The sequence below is a fragment of the Cherax quadricarinatus genome, chromosome 71 (genome assembly GCF_038502225.1).
Source record: "Cherax quadricarinatus isolate ZL_2023a chromosome 71, ASM3850222v1, whole genome shotgun sequence".
In the NCBI taxonomy this organism is placed as follows: Eukaryota; Metazoa; Arthropoda; class Malacostraca; order Decapoda; family Parastacidae; genus Cherax; species Cherax quadricarinatus.
In genome coordinates, this window is record NC_091362.1 from 19,456,539 (window position 1) to 19,478,138 (window position 21,600).

Sequence of the window (21,600 nt, forward strand, 5' to 3'; positions counted from 1 at the left end):
TGTACGCTAGGGTATTCCTGAAGGATACCTAGTCATTCCTGAAGAATACCTAGAGTATGTTTCAGGGGGTCAACGCCCCCGAGGGCCAGTCCCAGACCAGACCTCTTAAGAAAGAGTAATCAGATAAACATAAAGTGGAAACCATACCTTTGATGGGGTTGTCTGGTGCTTGCCTGGTCAACCAGGCTGTTGCTGCTGTCGGTTCACTGGCCCACATGTCCATGTCTGATTGATCCGGCACTTAACGGAGGAACTTGTCTAGTGTCAGAGACCATGGCTGGAGGTGGAGACAGTCTACCTACCTGGAGTCTACCTGGAGGGTGTTCCGGGGATCAACGCCCCCGCGGCCCGATCAACTAGGCTGTTACTGCTGGCCGCACGTAGTCCAACGTACGAACCACAGCCATGGCTGGAGGTAGATACCACGGAAATACAGTAATGGTCTGATTAGTTGGTAACAAGCTGAATGCCTCTACATTGGTGGGAAGTACCCTTCAGTACGTGGCGTGAGCGTGGGGTATCCGTGGTGTGGGCGAGGGGCATCAGTGGTGTGGGCGTGGGGTATCCGTGGTGTGGGCGAGGGGCATTAGTGGCGAGGGCGTGGGTTGTCCGTGGTGAAGGCGTTGAACATTCAGGTTGGGGCGTGGTGAGGGTGTAGCGGCGGCTGTCAATAAACAATGAGTAAAGACCCACATGGAGAGGTGTTGGAAGGTGGGGCGAGGCAGGGATGGGGTGCGGCAGGGGCGGGGTGAGGCAGGGGTGAGGCAAGGCAGAACTAAGAGCCTTGCTCTGAATTATGAATGTCACCTCAACATATCCCACACATGGCAAAGCATGCCTGAGGTAAACAAACACACACACACACACACACACACACACACACACACACACACACACACACACACACACACACACACACACACACACACACACACACACACACACACACACACACAAAGAGATAGAACACCTGGAAATTAACTAAATACTGTCTTCATAAACCTGCCAAAGTTCTGTGACAAAGCAACAGAGGGATATATATATATATATATATATATATATATATATATATATATATATATATATATATATATATATATATATATATGTCGTGCTGAATAGGCAGAACTTGCGATCTTGGCTTAAATAGCAACGCTCATCTTGCCATATAGGACAAGTGAAAATTTGTGTATGCAATAATTTCGCCAAAATCATTTTGAACCTAACAAAAAAAAATATATTTGATTGTGTTTGTTTAGTATTAAATTATTGTAAACGTATTTAAAATATATTTAGTTGGGTTAGGCTAAAATAAATTGTTCTTGTTATAATAAGGTTAGGTAAGTTTTCTAAGATTCCTTTGGAGCAAAATTAAAATTTTTTACATTAACATTAATGAAAAAAATATATATTTAAACGTATAAGAGAAAATTTTCGAAAGGTCTTAATTTTAAATGAGTTCTTGCTAATTGACCAGTTTTACATATTCGGCACGACATTATATATATATATATATATATATATATATATATATATATATATATATATATATATATATATATATATATAATATAGCAAAGTAACATTTATAAAGGGAGTCAGGGAAGCCGGTTAGTCGGACTTGAGTCCTGGAGGTGGGAAATGCAGTGCCTGCACTCTGAAGGAGGAGTGAAGATATGTTGCAGTGTTTTAACTGTATAGTCGGCACGCCTCTGGCAAGACAGTGATGGAGTGAATGATGAAAGTGTTTTTTGTTTGTTGGGAAATACCTAGTGTACTACTACTAATAAAAAGTAAGCTTTTGATACAGTGTAGCACAAGAGACATGAGACAAAAACAAGTGGATCAGGCAGGAGTAACAACCGAGGCAACACAGTTTATCACGGAGAAGGACCTCGGGGTGAGATTAGTCGCGAGCGTATGAACCGAGGCGAACATGGCTGTAACTGCCACACCAAACGCACGTCCCGTAAATCGAAGATTAGCTATTAGGAACCTCAACGAGGAGTCATTCACGAAACTCTGAACGACAGGTGTCACGTATTCAGCAGAATGCAAACCACGCCTGATAAAATGTCTAGCAACTGGAAAAAAGTGCAAAGGTTTGCAACAAGATTAGTCCCGGAATTAAGAGATGCTAGGAGAAACAAAAGGAGCTGTTTCTGACTGTATGAAAAGACAGGAGGAGGACCAGGGTGGCAAACACAATAGCGTTGTACTAAATGCTGAGCGGAATTGGTGGGGTGGAAAGGGACTGATAAGTCACAAGGATGTTGGGAAATGCTTCTTCAGCTTTAGTGTGTTCAGGAAATGGAAAGACCTGGGCAGAAAAATGATAGGGAGAGAGAGGGAAATCGTAATCGTTACATGGACAGTATTCAAAGGCTAAGTTTCTAATGAGCATTCCCAAATAACAGTTACCTTCCCAGAGAGATGTGAGAGAAAAATATTGAATAAATCTAATTGCATTTGTCTTGATCAGTCAGGTGGGTCAGTGTGGACTTAAGTTGACTTTGAAAGGTAAATTGATGTCTTCAGGTGTGGTAGTACAGATACACTTAATTTGTTTTATTTATATATTTTTTTTATATGTTTTGAGGGACGAAGAGGGGATGTGTGTAAGGTAGTAGATGGTATACAGGAGGGGGTAAAAGGGGGATGCATGTTGGACTGGGTGAAAGGTTAAGAGGAAAGAGGATGGGGGTAGAATGGTCTGACATCAAGGCCTCAAACGAGAGGTCTGATGTCAGCTTGGTTGACGGGTTTTCTTTTTTTTCCCTCCCGCATCAATTTTTCCCCGCTAATTATACGTTATTACCTTTAAAATTACAGCTCCAGCATACAAACACACACGGTGTTTCGAGATCCTTAGGAAAATAGAGATTTTTATCCTCTGGCCATCACTTAAATTTTGCCCAAAAATTGCAAGGCTCATTTAATTTTGAAAGTGAGGGATAAGAGTCCCATGAGTAATTATTGTACAGTTATACTGGACGACTTATCCCAGAGCAATTCCTGAGCACAGAAATTTAATAATGAAAGAGTGTGTTGTGTATAGCTAGAGACTGACATTGGTATGACTATTGTCGAGATATGGATACTTACGTGTGTATGACGGTAAACCATTGAGACAGTGTTGAGATGAAAAGGCTTTACCTTTAGACAAGAGTATTGATTTGGATTTGAATTAGAAATGGTAAGTTATTTTTTTATGGGGAAATGAGAGAGGATCGAGGATGGTGCCTTAGGGGACACCAAAACTAATTGGTCAAGGAGATGATGCTAAGGGTATGGGTACGTGTTGATGTCTATCACTGAGGTAAGACAGTATTAAGTAGCATTTGTGACCATTAAATTCATAGTGGTCTAGTCTAAAAAAAAATAATTAAAATGGTTGTTGACTGTGAACAAGGTCAAAGCCATTCCGCAAACCAATAAATAGTAAAAATAAAAAAGAGGACAGTAAATACTATTATATGTTGAGATTGTGTCCAGGTAGGTTGTCAGACTCCAGGTAGTGTGTTTCAAGGTATCTGTTGTGATCTTTTTCATGGATCCGAGTTAATGCTAAGAAGAATTAAGTATCGTAAGATTATTTAAGTATACGTGTTTTATTGGTTTTATTTTATTATATTTACGTCTAGATTTTTTTATATTTTTTGTGTAATTGACAGGTTTGTAATATTGGTTTGAAATTGTGTATGTCTGTGGTATCTTCATGGTCTGGGAAAATTGTGTATGTCTGTGGTATCGTCATGTTATGGGAAAATTGTGTATGTCTGTGGTATCTTCATGGTCTGGGAAAATCCGGACTTCTGAGAATTGACTGGAAAGGTTTGACCAGTAGACGAGTGTCGTAAAGACTGGTGTTAGTACATGTGTAGATATCTTTATTGTGGTTGGCGAAACGTTTCGTAATAAAGATGCCTAGGTGTTGCACAGGTGTCTTCTTCATTTGTGTTGTGCTGTTGTATATAATAGTATTTTAGCTTAAATGTGACGAGGAAGTTAGAAAGAAGAGGAAGGAGGAAGGGAAATGCTCATTTTGACAGTACAAATTGAATAAAAATTCTCATGGCCCAGGTCTTATTCACAGGACAGCCCTTTTATTTAACCTTTCGGGCAAGTAACCGACGCTATACGCTGCCTCAGTCATCCGCCCATAAAAAATATTAAGAGCTTCCTTATAGGATTTATATATATATGCAAATACCGGTCACCTTGAGCAGTTTACGATTTCAATCGTGGTGTAAGAAATTTCGTAAATATGAGCGATGGGGAGTTGAAAAACTGAGAACTCATCAAAGGCGAGGATGGTTGCTACTTGAGTTACTATGAGGCAAGATATGCACACTAAATTCTGTGAGTCTCTCCTGGTGACGTCTTTGCTTATTTCTTTTATTTATCCCGTTTTGGATTTTTCATCGGCGCGCTGATTAGTCTATGTGAGAATATATATAACTCTAATTTTTAAAGGGGTGGAGGGGTGAGCCAGCAGAGAGTCTTGGTCACATGACCAAAAGCTCCAGTGACTTAAGACCAGCGTTAGGAAACACTTTTCCTGTTTCTTGACGAATCTTACCTAACCTAACATATATGAGAGTTACATGACGAAAACAACCGTCCCATCAGTTACCTGATGAGGTCAATCAGGTATTTCCCCTGTCATATTCCGCCACACAGAATAATGGCTTGCATACATAATGTTGAAATCTGTCCCACTTAATTATGAGATGTCAATAGAACAGAGGATTTCATCAATCTTTTCACAGAGTTCGGTATGTAAAGGAGATATAAAGTATTCGTCCCATCCGAGCTATAGTTACTACCACTACGTTGTAATTACATTACGATGGATGGGTTGTAATTGTGTGGTAATGGAATGTCAGCATGAGCCGAGAACTTCAGTAGAGTGATGAGGATATCGTCAAGCATGCTTCTTAAGGTTCAGTAACTGCGGCATTGAGAATGTCTTGGGAGGTGTGGTGGTCAGTAGTTGTAAAGAGTGTTAGGATGAGGTGGGGAGGTGTGGGGTAGAAGGGAAGTGGGAGGTTGCTAAGTGGGGCGTGGAATAACAACAGGCAGGCATGGGCGGATCACCGTTACTGTGAATGTCGCCAAATGTCAGCGATCATACACTGCCTCACCACCTCCAAATAGCCGACCCACGCCTCCTGCCCAAGCCGCCTCCTGCGGCACTCCCACGCCCAGGAACACGCCTTCGTCTTCATTTGCGCCTCATCACGCCCTTGCCTCCTCGTCTACGCACCCATTCACATCCCCACCCACATCCCCATCCACTGGTGTAAGTTGACATACAAATATACTGTGCTACGGTTGGTCCCTGCCTCTTCTTTCTCATCTCAACGTTTCTTATGTTTATTCTCATCCATATCCTCCTGGTATTCCTTGTTCTCCATTTCCTACTACTCATCATTTTCCCTATCTTCATCCTACCCCTCCTCTAGCCTATTTTCTCTATCCTACTCTAACCTATTGTCTTACTCCTTTCCCTCCTCTTTATTTTCTCTCTTCTCTTCTCCATTTCTTGCTGCCATCTGCCTCAAGGTTCTAAGAATTTACCTGGTGATATAGGTGACAGCTGTGTTAGTTCTAGTACCGATTTTGGTGTTGGGTTGGGTGGTCCCATTTGTGGCGATAGTGGTGTGGGATACACAAGACACTTGGGTATCTTTCTTATGGAGACATTTCGCCAACCAGTGGCTTTATCAGTCCAATACAGAGAGTTCAGGAGATGGAAGACACTGAAGTTGTTTAAAGGGATCAGTCCCCAGCTTTGATGACTCTGTTGGAGTGGTCGTGGTGGTTTATTCCCTGTGATATACCTCTTCAAGGTTTCGAATGTTTTTCTTCCCTCGCAGCCCGGCCAAAGGGCAACGGCTTGTTTCTGTCGATTGTCTGGTCAACCAGGCTACTGCTGTTGGCGGATCGCTGGCCCCCACATAGCCATCACAGCCTGGTTGACCTAGCCCATCGCAGAGGTGGTATTATTAGTGATGGAGGTCCCAGCAGCAGCAGCAGCAGCAGGATAGCAGTGTTTACCTGGAGAGGGTTTCGGGGTCAACGCCCCCGCGGCCCGGTCTGAGACCAGGCCTCATGGTGGATCAGGAGTATGATCAACCATGTTGTTACTGCTGGCCGCACGCAAGCTGACGTACGAACCACATCCCGGTTGGTCAGGTACTGACTTTAGGTGCCTGTCCAGTGCCTTCTTGAAGACAGCCAGGGGTCTATTGGTAATCCCCCTTATGTATGCTGGGAGGCAGTTGAACAGTCTTGGGTCCCGGACACTTATTGTGTTGTCTCTTATTGTACTCGTGGCGCCCCTGCTTTTAATCGGAGGAATGTTGCAACTCTTGCCGAGTCTTTTGCTTTCATAGGGGGTGATTTTTGGTACCAGTAGTAGCAGCAGCAGCAGACTAGCAATGTGGTGTCGTCAACAACAACAGTAACAGCAGTTGAAACAGCAGCAGGACAGCAGTGTGATGTTAACAGCAGTAGGAGTTGGATAGCAGTGGTGTCATCAGCAGCAAGAGCAAGATAGCAGTGTGGTATCAGCAGTAGCAGGATAGTGTGGTGTCAGCAGCAGCAGTGAGGTGTCGTCGTCGTGGTCGTCGTCGTCAGCAGCAGGATAGCAGCTGGATGTCGCACAGCAGCTGGATAGCAGGGTGGTGTCGTCAGCAGCAGTGAGGTGTCGTAGTCGTCAGCAGCAGCAGCAGCAGGATAGCAGCTGAGTGTCGCAGCAGCAGCTGGATAGCAGGGTGGTGTCGTCACCAGTAGGGCCTGGCTGCCACACCCTTATCAGTGTGTGACAGCGGAAACGTCTGGGACACGCGGGTCACCGCCTGTCTCCATGTCCCAAGGCTTCTCCCTCGTTTTTGAACTACCACATGTCCACGGCGGGACACGTAGCTACGTGGAAGCCTGCAAGTATCCACAACAGGTGGGACACGCAGCTTCGTGGAAGCCTGCACATGTTCACAACAGGTGGGACATGCAGCTAGGCGAGAACAAACACATAAATACCCCACCAAGTGGTTTAGTTCCCACTTAACCCCCACAAGTTTGGGGGTGAAAGGTATGACTTGACTTCACAGGAAGCAGCAAGCACTAAAACCTTAGAGATCACCAGGGAAGAATGGCCTCAGTTTGTTGAAGCAAGAGTCCCCTTTATAGAATCAAGGCAAACCCCTTTGATATGTAAGCGAGAAAGTCTTTTTCTCGAGTAGCAGTGGGCGGCTAGCATGTGCTAGTTACATTGTGGGAACACCTGCTGTATGACCAGCTGTAGTAGAGTGCTTGAGGGAAATGACATTGTGTGGAGCAACCATAAAAAAGGGGTAGAAACAAGTGGAGATAAATGGGTGGATGCCAATAGGTCACGTGAACGACGTCCCCTGATAAGACTGTTATCAGCTCGTTGAGAGTAATTGTGTGTGTGTGTGTGTGTGTGTGTGTGCTGCAGTGTTCCTCCTTTCTTATGTTCTTATGTGTGTATGTGAGAGAGAGAGAGAGAGAGAGAGAGAGAGAGAGAGAGAATGCCTTTTACCCAACACCTCCAGCATAGAATGGAGTTTCCTTACACAGTATATGGCATTCCAGCAGGACTGGAACTTTCTAATACGCATTTACTGTATCCTAGATTCGACCCACAGCAGTTGTCTCACACACAGGTATTCGTGTGTACTGCTAGGTGGGTATTTACAGCTTTTGTAAGGCAAGTGGAATCGAGCCCGGGACCTTGTGACCGTAAACCATGCTCTTACAATGGAGCTACTCGCGCCTTACATGCGCATGAAAGCACGCTTCCACACGCCCCTCTTCCCCCACACACGCTTGTACACACAATTGATTCGTAAGAGCTTCCTCATTGCCGCAGTTGGTGGTCACCATGAAAAACATGCACGAAGCTCATCAAGCAGGGGCGCATGCACGTAGCTTGACACACCTGGGTTTCCTGTGCACCTGTGGTCCTAGCACGCTGACGCACGGATCTTCATGACTCCGCCTGGTGTGAGAGCGTTAGATCTGTATTTATGCAAATTCTTCACTGAGCTGAGTATCCAAATGGCGTACTGGACAAACGACAGGTTGCAGTACAAACTTGTAATGTGACAACGTTTCTCTCTGTGCATAGCTTTAAGAAGTAAAGATTTGATAAATCTGTAATGAGAGCGAAACGTTGTTCCAATAGAAACTTGTTCTGGAAGCTGTGTTTTCTTCATCTGGCTGAGTTTGTGTGGTTGGTTTCAGGGTCTGCCTATAACTTTCAGTCGAGTAGCATCGTTATGCTGTCATATCTGCACTTGAATCCGCCAATGGTGTTAGTCGGGATGTGGTGCTTCGGCTGGACTGCGTGCTGCTAGCACCAAAAGCCTGGCTAGTCAGGCCAACAACCAGGAGACCAGGTCTGGTACCGAGCCAAGGTGAGCAGTGATTCCCCAGACTCACTGCCTCTTCTGTATGGCGTCCTGTCGACTTCTCGATATCTCTTAATTTTGTCTTTAAATGATTCTGGGGATCATTGTCTCCAGGTCTCTTGGATGAGGGTAAGGTCAGGCAGGCTGTCCAGTGTGAAGACCACAGCCTGGCTGATCAGCAACTTGTGAGGCCCTTTTAAAATTGAAATCTGTTATGGGCTTATCTTAGTATTTAGCTTCCATCTGTATCCCGTCGTCCAAGTCTCTAACTTGTCTGTCTTCATTCACCATACCCATAGTTCTTTATGATTGGCTATGGGAAGGTTTCACAGTGGCGCTACATACTCGACGTCATGCATATGTGATGGATGGGGATTTGATTGATTTATTAAATTCTTGACATCAGTGTACTAGGTTTGCATATGCTGTTGATGTTCGATGCATCAACAGCACATGCAAACTGAGTAAATCTTAACTCAGCCATGAGACTTACTGTATACAGGATACACCTGTTAGAAGACCACAAATCACAGCCCAAGTGAAATTGCTTTAGAGTACTCACTTGTTAGTGGACCATACATCACAAACCAGGGTACGAGTGGGGTTAGAACCCATGGCAAATGAGTCGTAAAACGCCAGGATCACTTGCCATGGGTTCTAACTCCACCCGTACCGTGGTTCGTTTGCAATTGTACTATTACGATTTCCTGAGTCATACATCACAGTACACGTGAGAGGTACTCAACAGAGTACACAGGTTACAAGTAAATAACAAAAGTCTCCAGTAAACACAGATGCACCGCAACTGTTGGTAATATCGGAAGCAATTTGGTGTATGAGCATTAGTCATGACAGTTCTTGGTAGCGGCCACGTGGTCCAGACCCTAGTTTGTTTATATCTTACGTCACCACGTTCAACATTGCCCAAAATGTTAATAATTTAATTGTTATAACTCTTACCCTATGCTCCACCCTCGATTTGATGCTGTGATATCAGCATACTTTAAAATATTTTGGTAATATAGGAAGAGTCGTGGGTAAAGTGCGTGGTTAAGCGTTATTTTTTTTGGGGGGTGTAATTATGCTGGATGGTTAGTGGCAACTGCGCCACACCCAGACAGGGCGGTGTTGCCAGCAGACAACGCTTATAAGAAAGTAAATACGCCCACGTTATATTAACGTGCGTCATCGTGCCTGCACGAATTTTCTTTAACAATCCAGTAAACATAATATGAAAATGTTGTGTGTGGAAATTGGGAAAGAATATAGTGGTAAGTGAAGTCAGGAAAGCTAGGCAAGGAGCTGCCTCAGCTGGGAGTCAAAGAAAACGGATGTGATGAAGGGGGCATCCTCGTGTTTTTGCCAGGCAAGATGTTGGCCTTGCTTAGGGTGTCCCTTCCTATTCCTTGCTTCTGTCTAGGATTCTTATATCGCTGGGCTTGCCACTTACGTACACTGAACAACTATCCGGATTAGGAAAACCCACAATGTGTGCGGTAGCTATTAGAGTAATAATTGCAGGGAACTGGACATGATTTGTTTGGTACAGTACTGACGAAAGCACTGAGTTCATATATATATATATATATATATATATATATATATATATATATATATATATATATATATATATATATATATATATATATATATATTGCGCTTGTTATAATAAGGTTAGGTAAGTTTTCTAAGGTACTTTTGGTAAACCTATTAATTTTTACATTACCATAAATGAAAAAAAAATGTATCTTTTAACGTATAAGAGAAAATTTTAGAAAGGACTTAATTTTAAATGAGTTCTTGCTAATTGACCAGTTTTACATATTCGGCACGAATACCTTAGAAAACTTACCTAACCTTATTATAACAAGCTCAATTTAATTTTGCTTAATCCAACTAAAAATATTTTAGATAAGTTTACAATAATTTAATAAATACAATTAAATATATTTTTTTCATTAGATTCAGAATGATTTTTGAGAAATTATTGCTTACACAAATTTTCTTGCCTTATTCGGCAAGAAGATCGTTGCTATTTAAGCCAAAATCGCAAGTTTTACCTATTCGGCAGGACATTATATATATATATATATATATATATATATATATATATATATATATATATATATATATATATATATATCAATATATATATATATATATATATTATATATCAATATATATATATATATATATATATATTATATATCAATATATATATATATATATATATATATATATATATATATATATTATATATCAATATATATATATATAATATACATATATATATATATATATATCAATATATATATATATATATATATAATATACATTATATATATATTATATATCAATATATATATATATAATATACATATATATATATATATATTATATATCAATATATATATATATATATATATATATATATATATATATATATATATATATATATATATAATATACATATATATATATATTATATATCAATATATATATATATATATATATATATATATATATATATATATATATATACATATATATATATATACATATTATATATATATATATAATATACATATTATATATATTTATATTATATATCAATATCAATATATATATATCAATATCAATATATATATATATATATATATATATATATATATATATATATATATATATATATATCTCACTTTCAAAGATTGCGAGTCGTCTGCTTGAAAGAATGACCTCCTTTCATTGCTAAGGGACTGATCACCTCAAAATTAATCCTATTGTTTCCAGTGTTATATTCGACTGAGGAAGCTGCTGCTGCAATAAAAATACCCAAGTGTTGCACAGGTGTCTTATTCATCAGCTTGTGGGTATTGCATACCCACAAGCCATCAATAATATGATAAGTAGCCACATTGTAGCCATCCGTCACATATATACCCCTGGTATATACTCAAAAGGTATACCCCAGGTATACCTTTTGAATTTCGAGAGTTTTCCTACAGTGGAGCTCGGCACTGGACCAGGCTTGACAGTGGAGCTCGGCACTGGACCAGGCTTGACAGTGGAGCTCGGCACTGGACCAGGCTTGACAGTGGAGCTCGGCACTGGACCAGGCTTGACAGTGGAGCTCGGCACTGGACCAGGCTTGACAGTGGAGCTCGGTACTGGACCAGGCTTGACAGTGGAGCTCGGTACTGGACCAGGCTTGACACTTGACACTCGCTCCCTTAACAGCAAGTCATAAGATATAGCAAATGAAAATATGAATCGAGTTCGAAGAAATGGGATGTTCAAGGCTTCGTCTGAACATCCTGTAGAGTTCAGGAGGAACCTGCAGGGTTCAGGAGGAAGAGTGACATGATATATAATTAAGTAAATGATATCACAATATGCAAAACAACCACTATGAAAAAATAGTGGAAGTCAAATCGCTTTCATGATTTCTCACATTATCAAGGATCTGTGATAATGTGAGAAATCACGAAAGTGCTTGGAATTTCACTTTTTTTACAGTGGTTATTTTGCTTAAATACATAATCTTAAATACATAATCTTAACGTCAAAACACGCAGAATTCTTAAATACATTACACATCTTTTTTTGCTGTTTTGTCTCCATATGAGTTTGTTAGTGCCACTGATCACTATATCCGTGACTGGGATTGGATATCTCATACACTTCGTGAGACAGTAAGACACATGTGCAGGAGTTAGGTATCTATACCTAACTGTTGCACATGTGTCCTATCAGCGTGTCGGTATTGTATACCATTATATACACTCCGTAAGTGAACGTAGGGAGTGGCACATCACGAGGCACCTTCAGGTGGGCGAAGGAAGTCTTAGGGGGAGGAGGTGCCCTTAAGTAGGCGTAGTGAGTGGCACACGCCCAGGAGGTGCCCGCAAGTGGGTGTAAGGAGTGGCAGACTCTCAGGTCACAACACAGGTGACGAGCTTGTGTTAAATTGGTCGATGAACGCTGTTACCACGGCCGCTTCTGACGCCTGCACACCGTCACTCGTATAAGGACATACAACCTTGCTGTTTCCACTCACTGGTCCGGTTATGTGAGTGACACTGGCCTAGTGCAGTGAGTAACATTAACCTAGTGTTGTGAGTGTCACTGGCCCGGTGCTATGAGTGGCACTGGCGTAGTGCTGTGGGTAATTGGCCTAGTGCTGTGAATGACACTTGCCCTGTACTGTGAGTGACATTGACCTAGTGCTGTGACACTGGCCTAGTACTGTGAGTGACACTGGCCCAGTGCTGTGAGTGACACTAGCCCAGTGCTGTGAGTGACACTGGCCCAGTGCTGTGAGTGACACTGGCCCAGTGCTGTGAGTGACACTGGCCCAGTGCTGTGAGTGACACTGGCCCAGTGCTGTGAGTGACACTGGCCCAGTGCTGCGAGTAATTAGCCTAGTGGTGTGAGTGACACTGGCCTACTGTTGTGGGTGACAGAAGCATATACACGAAGAGGGGTATGTATATCGCTCTGTGTGGAGGGACCAAACTTTCCATCACCCTCCATTAATACATAAGGGGAATGGGGTTACCAACAGATCCTGGCTCTCTTCAAGAGGGGCCCTTCAAAGTTCAAGTCAGTTCCTGATCAGCCGGGCTGTGGTACATACGTTGAATTTTGTGAGGCTAGCGTCAAGAGCCTAGTGACACCGGGGCGCAGGGGGCGTCGACCTTCGGAACACTCTACAGGTAGACTTCAAATAGGTAGACATACACACGTAGAGTTTATTCCTGTATTGGGTACTGAAGTGTCATTGACAGGTGGCGGTATGCAACCTTGATGACCTTCTTGCAGTTGATAGGCTTTGAACCTAATAAACAAACCCCTGTGGGTCATAGATACCATAAAAATCGCCACAATGAACGTGTAAGCAAACTCATAGGAACATAGAGGAGGAGCACTGCAGCAGGCGTACTGAGCCATAAGAGGCCTGTCCTTCTCAGACCCATACCCACTGACAAAAAAATTTGTCCAACCCATTTTCACTAGTACCCAAGAAATAAGCTTTGATAACGCTAGTTAAGTCATGTGTAAGTCCCACTCAGGTCCAGTCCATCTCTGAAAATATTCTTGTCAGTACCATGAAAAAAATATAAATTGCTAGATACACAGATGACGAGATGATACAAAAAAATGGTTATAACTGTGACCAAAATTTTTAAAGGGGTGGACCGGTAAGCCAGCTGAAGGCCTCGGTCAGATGACCAAAAGCTCCAGCTGTGGGTCATCATATGACTGGTTTAGAAAGACACGTAAGCAAACACTATAACATATTTATTAGAAAACGTTTCGGTCCTGGGACCTTGATCAAGGTCCCAGGACCGAAACGTTTTCTAATAAATATGTTATAGTGTTTGCTTACGTGTCTTTCTAAACCAACTTGTCGGTATTTATTACCAAGGTTTATACCATCATATGACTAACGCCCACTTCAGGAAACACTTGTCCTGTTTCCTGGCAAACCTAACCTAACCCTACAGATGACGAAGGTATCAAGGTGGTTGCCTTGATGATGGTGAATGGCTCTTGATCCAGTGAATGGAAGCTGCCTTCCTCTACCTCTTCTGTTCCTTAGGTGCCGTGTAACTCCAGTGGGCTTATCGCTTTCCCGTGAACAGATGTCGTGAAAGGTTGCCTACTGGGGAGGTGATTGAATGACAGTGGCATTATGACAAGTTGGGGAGGTGATTGTATGGCAGTACCGTTGAGACAAGTTGGGGAGGTGATTGTATGACAGTGGCATTATGACAAGTTGGGGAGGTGATTGTATGACAGTGGCATCATGACAAGTTGGGGAGGTGATTGTATGGCAGTACCGTTGAGACAAGTTGGGGAGGTGATTGTATGACAGTGGCATTATGACAAGTTGGGGAGGTGATTGTATGACAGTGGCATCATGACAAGTTGGGGAGGTGATTGTATGGCAGTACCGTTGAGACAAGCTGGGGAGGTGATTGTATGGCAGTGGCATTATGACAAGTTGGGGAGGTGATTGTATGACAGTGGCATCATGACAAGTTGGAGAGGTAACTGTATGACAGTTGCGTCGTGACAAATTACCTGTTGGAGAGTTGATTGTATGACAGTTGACAGCTTGGTGGTTGCCCTTGATAGGTAACCTGTTGGTAGACTTCATAATAGATGACATCATAACTGGCTGCCTCAAGAATATGTACACACACATGCATAGAGAGATTTATAGTGTATATGCTGAGAGAAGTTTATCTTCAGGTGTACAGACTCAACGGTTTTTTCTCTCGGTATATATACACAGATATTCATCTCTCGTTGTATATACACAGGCTTAGCTCTTAATAAATATTCATGGTGTTTATTTATTGCTATATGGCTTAAAATATTCTTGTTGGTTAGTGTTTAGGGAGACTTAAGCCTTAATGACCCTCGACCTAACACACATGATAACTGGTGACTGTTCCGACTGACAACCTGTCTGGCAGATAACAAATTCCCATCCAATCAGATTTCTGTTTCTCATCTGGCCTGGTTATCGGCTTCATGTCACATTAGAGTTTCTCATCTGGCAAGTCAAAGTTTCTCTATCTTACTGTCTCTCGTCATCCAGGGGCCTTCATATACTGTTCCATCTGGCGACATCAGGTGACATCACAACATGTGACCATCTCCCAAGTGACATCACAACAGATGACCACCCCCAAGTGAAATCACAACAGGTGACATCTTACCAGGTGACATCACACAGGTGACATCTCACACAGATGACATCTCACCAAGTGACATCACCCTCGGGTGACTTCACAACAGGTGACATGTCACAAGATGACATCGCAATTTGACATTACAACAGGTGACATCTCACCAGGGGACATCACACACAAGTGACATTACAAGAGGTGACATCATACGCAGGTGACATGACAGTAGGTGACGTCACAAAGGGTGAAATTGCCTCAAAGCAGGACTATGACAGGATATGTAACCTCGACCCCAACATTCCTCCCCCTTTCACTGCTCTCTTATCTGCCCCGCCCCTTCATTGAGGGAATCTTGTTTCGAAGATTTGGAGCTGCCCTCTCCTTCCGATATCAAACACGATTAGCACCTGTTCTCTAAACGCTGCTTGCTCCCATTACGTTTACCACCAAATATATTTTTTCGTTAGGTTCAGAATGATTCTGAGGCTTAAAAGAAAATTTAATTGAGATTTATTGAGTCGTGTTTAGCTCTTTATCATGTTCAACAACTTGAATGTGTGTGATGAGATTTGCTGTCATGTCTTATAAGAAGAATTACTTTCGTAGCTTTTATCTCTTCTGGTTGTTGAGGTGACTTAACCACGAGTGTAGTCGCTTTGCAGTGTAAGTTTTTTTAATTATTATTGTTGTTATTATTGTCAGTGGTCATTTGGAAGCAGTGATCTCGTGATGGTTTTGCAAAGCCTGGGGCAAAGGGAGGTAATAGGTTCGTTCCAAGGAAGGTGAGAATAATTCCGATTCCTGAGATCAGGGGCCTTTGACTGGCATCAAGGCGCACGCACTCCTTGATGGGTGGCACTCTGACAGTGTGTTGAATATTATTCATTAAATCAGTGAATAACATCATCTTGTCGAGGTGGTATACCGTAACACACACACACACACACACACACACACACACACACACACAGATAAGAAGGGAGGCCCAAAGACAATATGAAAATGACATAGCAGCGAAAGCCAAATCTGACCCGAAACTGTTGTACAGCCACATCAGGAGGAAAACAACAGTCAAGGACCAGGTAATCAGGCTAAGGAAGGAAGGAGGAGAGACAACAGGAAATGACCGGGAAGTATGTGAAGAACTCAACAAGAGATTCAAAGAAGTGTTCACAGAGGAGACAGAAGGGACTCCAGAAAGACGGAGAGGTGGGGCACACCACCAAGTGCTGGACACAGTGAGGAGCTATGAATCGACCCCTGCAACCACAATTAGGTGAGTACACAAAAAAGGAGACAGACATGAAGCATTAAACTACAGACCAGTGTCACTGACATGTATAGTATGCAAAATCATGGAGAAGATTATCAGGAGAAGAGTGGTGGAACACCTAGAAAGGAATGATCTCATCAACAGCAGCCAGCATGGTTTCAGGGACGGGAAATCCTGTGTCACAAACCTACTGGAGTTCTATGACATGGTGACAGCAGTAAGACAAGAGAGAGAGGGGTGGGTGGATTGCATTTTCTTGGACTGCAAGAAGGCGTTTGACACAGTTCCACACAAGAGATTGGTGCAAAAACTGGAGGACCAAGCAGGGATAACAGGGAAGGCACTACAATGGATCAGGGAATACTTGTCAGGAAGGCAGCAGCGAGTCATGGTACGTGGCGAGGTGTCAGAGTGGGCACCTGTGACCAGCGGGGTCCCGCAGGGGTCAGTCCTAGGACCAGTGCTGTTTCTGGTATTTGTGAACGACATGACGGAAGGAATAGACTCTGAGGTGTCCCTGTTTGCAGATGACGTGAAGTTGATGAGAAGAATACACTCGATCGAAGACCAGGCAGAACTACAAAGGGATCTGGACAGGCTGCAGAACTGGTCCAGCAATTGGCTCCTGGAGTTCAATCCCACCAAGTGCAAAGTCATGAAGATTGGGGAAGGGCAAAGAAGGCCGCAAACGGAGTACAGTCTAGGGGGTCAGAGACTACAAACCTCACTCAAGGAAAAAGATATAACACCAGGCACATCTCCTGAAGCGCACATCAACCAAATAACTGCTGCAGCATATGGGCGCCTAGCAAACCTCAGAACAGCATTCCGACATCTTAATAAGGAATCGTTCAGGACCCTGTACACACACCCTCGTATAGGAGGAGCTTCGTGCAACATTCGTTAATAAATCGTGTCTGCTATTTTCTTGACCTCTGTCATTTTAGATCTCTCGGCCATATGTTGTTGGTGGGATTGAGGCTCTAATTACCCGCAAGTAAGAGATGAAACAGAATTACTCTAAGCGTCTTTGTGGTCATTTTGTACGCCTAGACGACGCCTGGGGTACAATCTTGGTTCGCTTTACGAGGCTAGGAGCTTGCAATCAGTGCCAGCAGTTAGAAGCTGCTGGAGTTTATTTCCCAAACAATTGTTCCGAGGCTTTCTGAAGTTTTTCTTCCAAGCACGATGTAACTAAGGCTAGTAGCATTTTACAAAAAAAATATATGCATGGTTCTTCTGTAATTAAGTGATGGTAATTAGTGAAGGTAGGTAGGTATAAGGTTTGTCAGGAAACAGGACAAGTGTTTCCTGACGCGGGTCTTAGTCATATGAAGACCCACAGTGAAGGAGGTGATACCTTTATTTACGGAGACTTCTAACCGTACGGGAAGTAATGTCTGTTGAAACAGCCCAAGGACGGAGTTGCTATCGTCAGTGGCGTGCCAACTATTTGGGCTGTAATGTACACCTGTTGACCCTGAGGATAAGTACCTCTTCCCAACACTTTCGAGCCTCCGGCTAAGTTTTAAAGTCTGGTCAGTGCCGTGACCGTGGGTAGAAGTGAATTGCATGACGCAGAGTATCAGGTAGTGGAGTTACTGAGGTCACTTGTGATAAGAATCATTTACTCTTTGAATGGGAGTGCCCTGATGCCTGCAAAAGGCCCTTGCTCTAAGAAATTGTAGGCCGAATTCCTCAGACGGTTCACCATATGGTGCTTACGTTGCAAGACTGAACTGGCCAGTGACCATTATGCCTGAGGCATAGTTCCTCCCGAGTCATTAGCAGGTACGTAGGTGGGCACATTATATGGTCGGTATCGAGTGTAAAGATTGCAGATATTATCACTCTAAGACGTTCAAATCATCACTTAGACCAGACATTGTTATAACCTGGGTTGCCCAAAACTCCACGTGAAAAGCACACTACAAAATTATGCATTATAAAAGTGAATGCACGGTATAGGAAAACATTTGTTTAGGCTGAGAAATTATAAGAAAGAAGAAGGATGTCAATGGAAGACAACAGAGGCCGCAAAGACACATGTCAATGGAACACAACCAACCAGTTTTTTTATACACATCAGAATCAACCCAAGAAAAACCCACAGCACACCAGGTGGATGTCCATTTACAAGACGGTACAGTCCCAGTGGTACTAACCAAACACGATGACCCAATTATCCCAGTAAATCCTATTTGTTGTCATTCGATGCTCGATAAACAGCAATTGAACTGAAGTATATAAACCAGCTACTCACATAAGCAAATGCAGTATTTGGACCACTTAAATATATACAAAGGATGTTTTAGGTACTGAGATATGGATACAAAACAACAACGTATCTAAATACGAGAGATTGAGTTTCAGGAAGGAGTAGAAACCTATGTAAAGGGTTCATTGTTATACAGAACTTACGAAACCATCAAAAGAAGCACTAGATGTACCAGGTATTCAAGTTTAGAACAAGTATTTGGTAATTTTCCCTACTTGATAAGCAAGTGTCAGCAACGGTAGAGGAATTCACGGAACAGATAGGGAAGACAGAATATTCGATTATCCTCCTTGGAGAGTTCAACTTTGCAAATGCTAGTGGAAGAAGGCGGAACCACTGTACCAGAAACAGTACGTGGAAACAACGACAAACACATACCAGGGAGCCGTTTAGACTGTTAAAAGTTTTCTTTGAACCAGTAGTCGACACAACCTTCTTGAAATTGAAATACACTTGACTTTATCTCCACGAATAATGTGGACGAGAGACAGTAATGCAAAATACTTCGATCACAGCCTCGTGGAAGTACAGACAAGTATAAATTCATAAATAGTGAAGCAAAGAAATAGCCAACGGAAAGAGATGTTCTGTAAATTAAACTTCAACAATCAGAGAACTGACTGGAACAAATTAAATTATAAACTGTCAGACAATCCTGGTAAACGGCCGTGATCACCCTTAACCCACAAGAGTGAACAGAAAAACTGAAAACCCTAGCACACAAGATCTGTGTAAAACGTATTCCAATAAGAAAAACCATTAAAAAAAAAGGTAAATTTTACCTTGCCATCGTTCAACTTATACCCACACATTCCCTCTCACATCTTGTCTAACCTATTTTTTGAATCTTCCCAAAGAGCTCGCTACAGTGACAATTATTTTCCACTCATTTACTACTAGTGGTTTTCTGTTTTTTTTTTTTTCTGTCTCTTGAGACTGAAAACTCTTTCTTCGTGTGTACACTTGACAAAGACACAAGTTCCAGAACTAGCTTTTATTGGGACAACGTCGCATTCTGTGTAGAGTTTTATCGAGTGATGAGCCTTGGTAAATCTTGCTTATAGTGTAACGTTATCCTGTTAAACTCAGAACGTTCTAACCACTACACTAACAATCCTACAAACATCATGTACCTAGCAGCACTTAAGTATGTTTCATGATGCGAGGACATACGTGGCTGTGGTGCGCCCAGGACTAATTTCATTCTACTCTCGTTTGATATACCAGCCTTCACAAGCAGTACAAGACTGTACAATTTGTGTTGTTTTCTTCAGACATGTCGACGATGCGCTGTGTACAAAAAAATCCATGGCCCAAAAAAATCTGGGATGAAGAGTGACGTTTCGTAAGTCTTGCCAAGTTTGAACCGCCGACAGGTGTTTTGAGTTTGAGGGGGAAGAACTAGAAGGGAAAGTTCAAACAGAAGAGCTTTGAGAGGAGAGAGGAGAGTTCGAAGTGGGAGTTAGGAAGGAGGGGTTTTAGAGTAGAGAAGTTTGAAGGGGATAGAAGCCTTCAAGAGGGAGAGTTGTGTGGTGTGAGAATTTTGCAGGGAGTCAAGGACGCAAGTTAAGCTGGTAAGAGGGATGTGGCTACACAAAGTTAACGTTAACAGGTAAACAAGTAGTACCAAATTTGCGCTGTAAAATTTAACTTTTCCCAAAGGCAAGTTTACGCGCGAGAGTAATTGTATGGTTTAGAGCGTCAAAAAGAGAAAATCTGCAAGACAAACAAAGCCATAAGATAAGCTTTAGTGAAAAGGGCGAGTGGGCAGTAGGCGAGGTGGTTATATAAGAGGCAGGGCATAAAAGCGGGCGGACCTGGAGTCTCAGGAAATGGGTGAAGGACATTTATGACATTTACACGATCGTGGGTTGTTGTGGGTCGATGCGAGGCGGATGAGGCCGTCAAGTGAGCGTTTATGAGTAGGACATCGGGCTTATATTACCCCTGAGTACAAACATGCTTTTCCACCCTGTTTTTGTACATTTTTCTGTCTCCAATTGTCGTTTTGTGGTATAAATTTGTTTACGCACGAAACTCGGATAATAAAAGAAATAGTTTGAAGGTAATTTTGAGTATAATATGCATTTTATTAAGAATAAAACAAGTCGCAATACCATGGTTGGAACATTTCACAAATAACCTGCACTTGGGAAATTTATGACTACGTTTCGGTCCTTCTTGGACCGTTGGCAGTTCACACTAGAGCGAAAAGTAATGTAAACATAAAGGCGCTACATGAGGTAAGGTATTATATTTGTGAAGACGTTTTGCCCACCAGGGACTTGATCATTTCAGGACAACCACCATAATGATTTAGCCCCTATCATGATGATTTAGGTCCCTACCATGATGATTTAGGCTCCCGCCGTGACGATTTTGGGCACCACCATGACGATTTTGGGTCCCACCATGAGGATTTAGGCCCTCACCATGCCGATTTTGGGCCCCACCATGAGGATTTAGGCCCTCACCATGACGATTGAGCCCCCACCATGACGCCACCATGACAGATGAGTGCACTGCGGCAAAATAGCGGTGGCCTTGGCTTGGCGGGTCAATATTGTTCCCATTCATATAAACACAATAGGGGGTCGGCCCCACCCAGCGCCACCCACACCCTTTTAACCCCAGCTGACATCCACAGTAAGCCACCCACGCCCTCAGGCAACGCCCCTACCTGCGCTACTATCCTACGCCCACGAAGCCAACGCCTACGACCACATACAAATACGTATGTCACACAAATTCAACATTTTTTCAAAAAAGATTCACCGGTGATGAAGTTTGAAGCCGATCTTGCAGGATGTTTTTAAGTAAGAGAAAGAAAAACTATCAGGTGTCCCATAGCTCGTTTGGTAGCGCACTTAGCTTACATATTCAGGTCCGTGGTTCGATCCCTGGTAC

The 21,600-nt window shown here is 42.6% G+C and overlaps 1 protein-coding gene across 4 annotated transcripts in view; it reads left to right on the top strand.

The window, feature by feature from the left end:
* The window catches only part of LOC128700363 (Krueppel-like factor 3), a 314,918-nt gene that overhangs the window by 186,005 nt on the left and 107,313 nt on the right, over window positions 1-21,600 (top strand). The window contains exon 1 of one of the 4 annotated variants that reach the window (XM_070100100.1): window positions 6,514-6,964. The exons of 2 other annotated variants lie outside the window; for them this stretch is intronic. In XM_070100100.1, coding sequence (XP_069956201.1) covers window positions 6,875-6,964 — 90 coding nt within the window. In that variant the 5' untranslated portion in view covers window positions 6,514-6,874. Of the gene's footprint in view, window positions 1-6,513; window positions 7,009-21,600 lie in introns of those variants that run through there. One more of the 4 variants, XM_070100101.1, reaches the window with a different exon arrangement.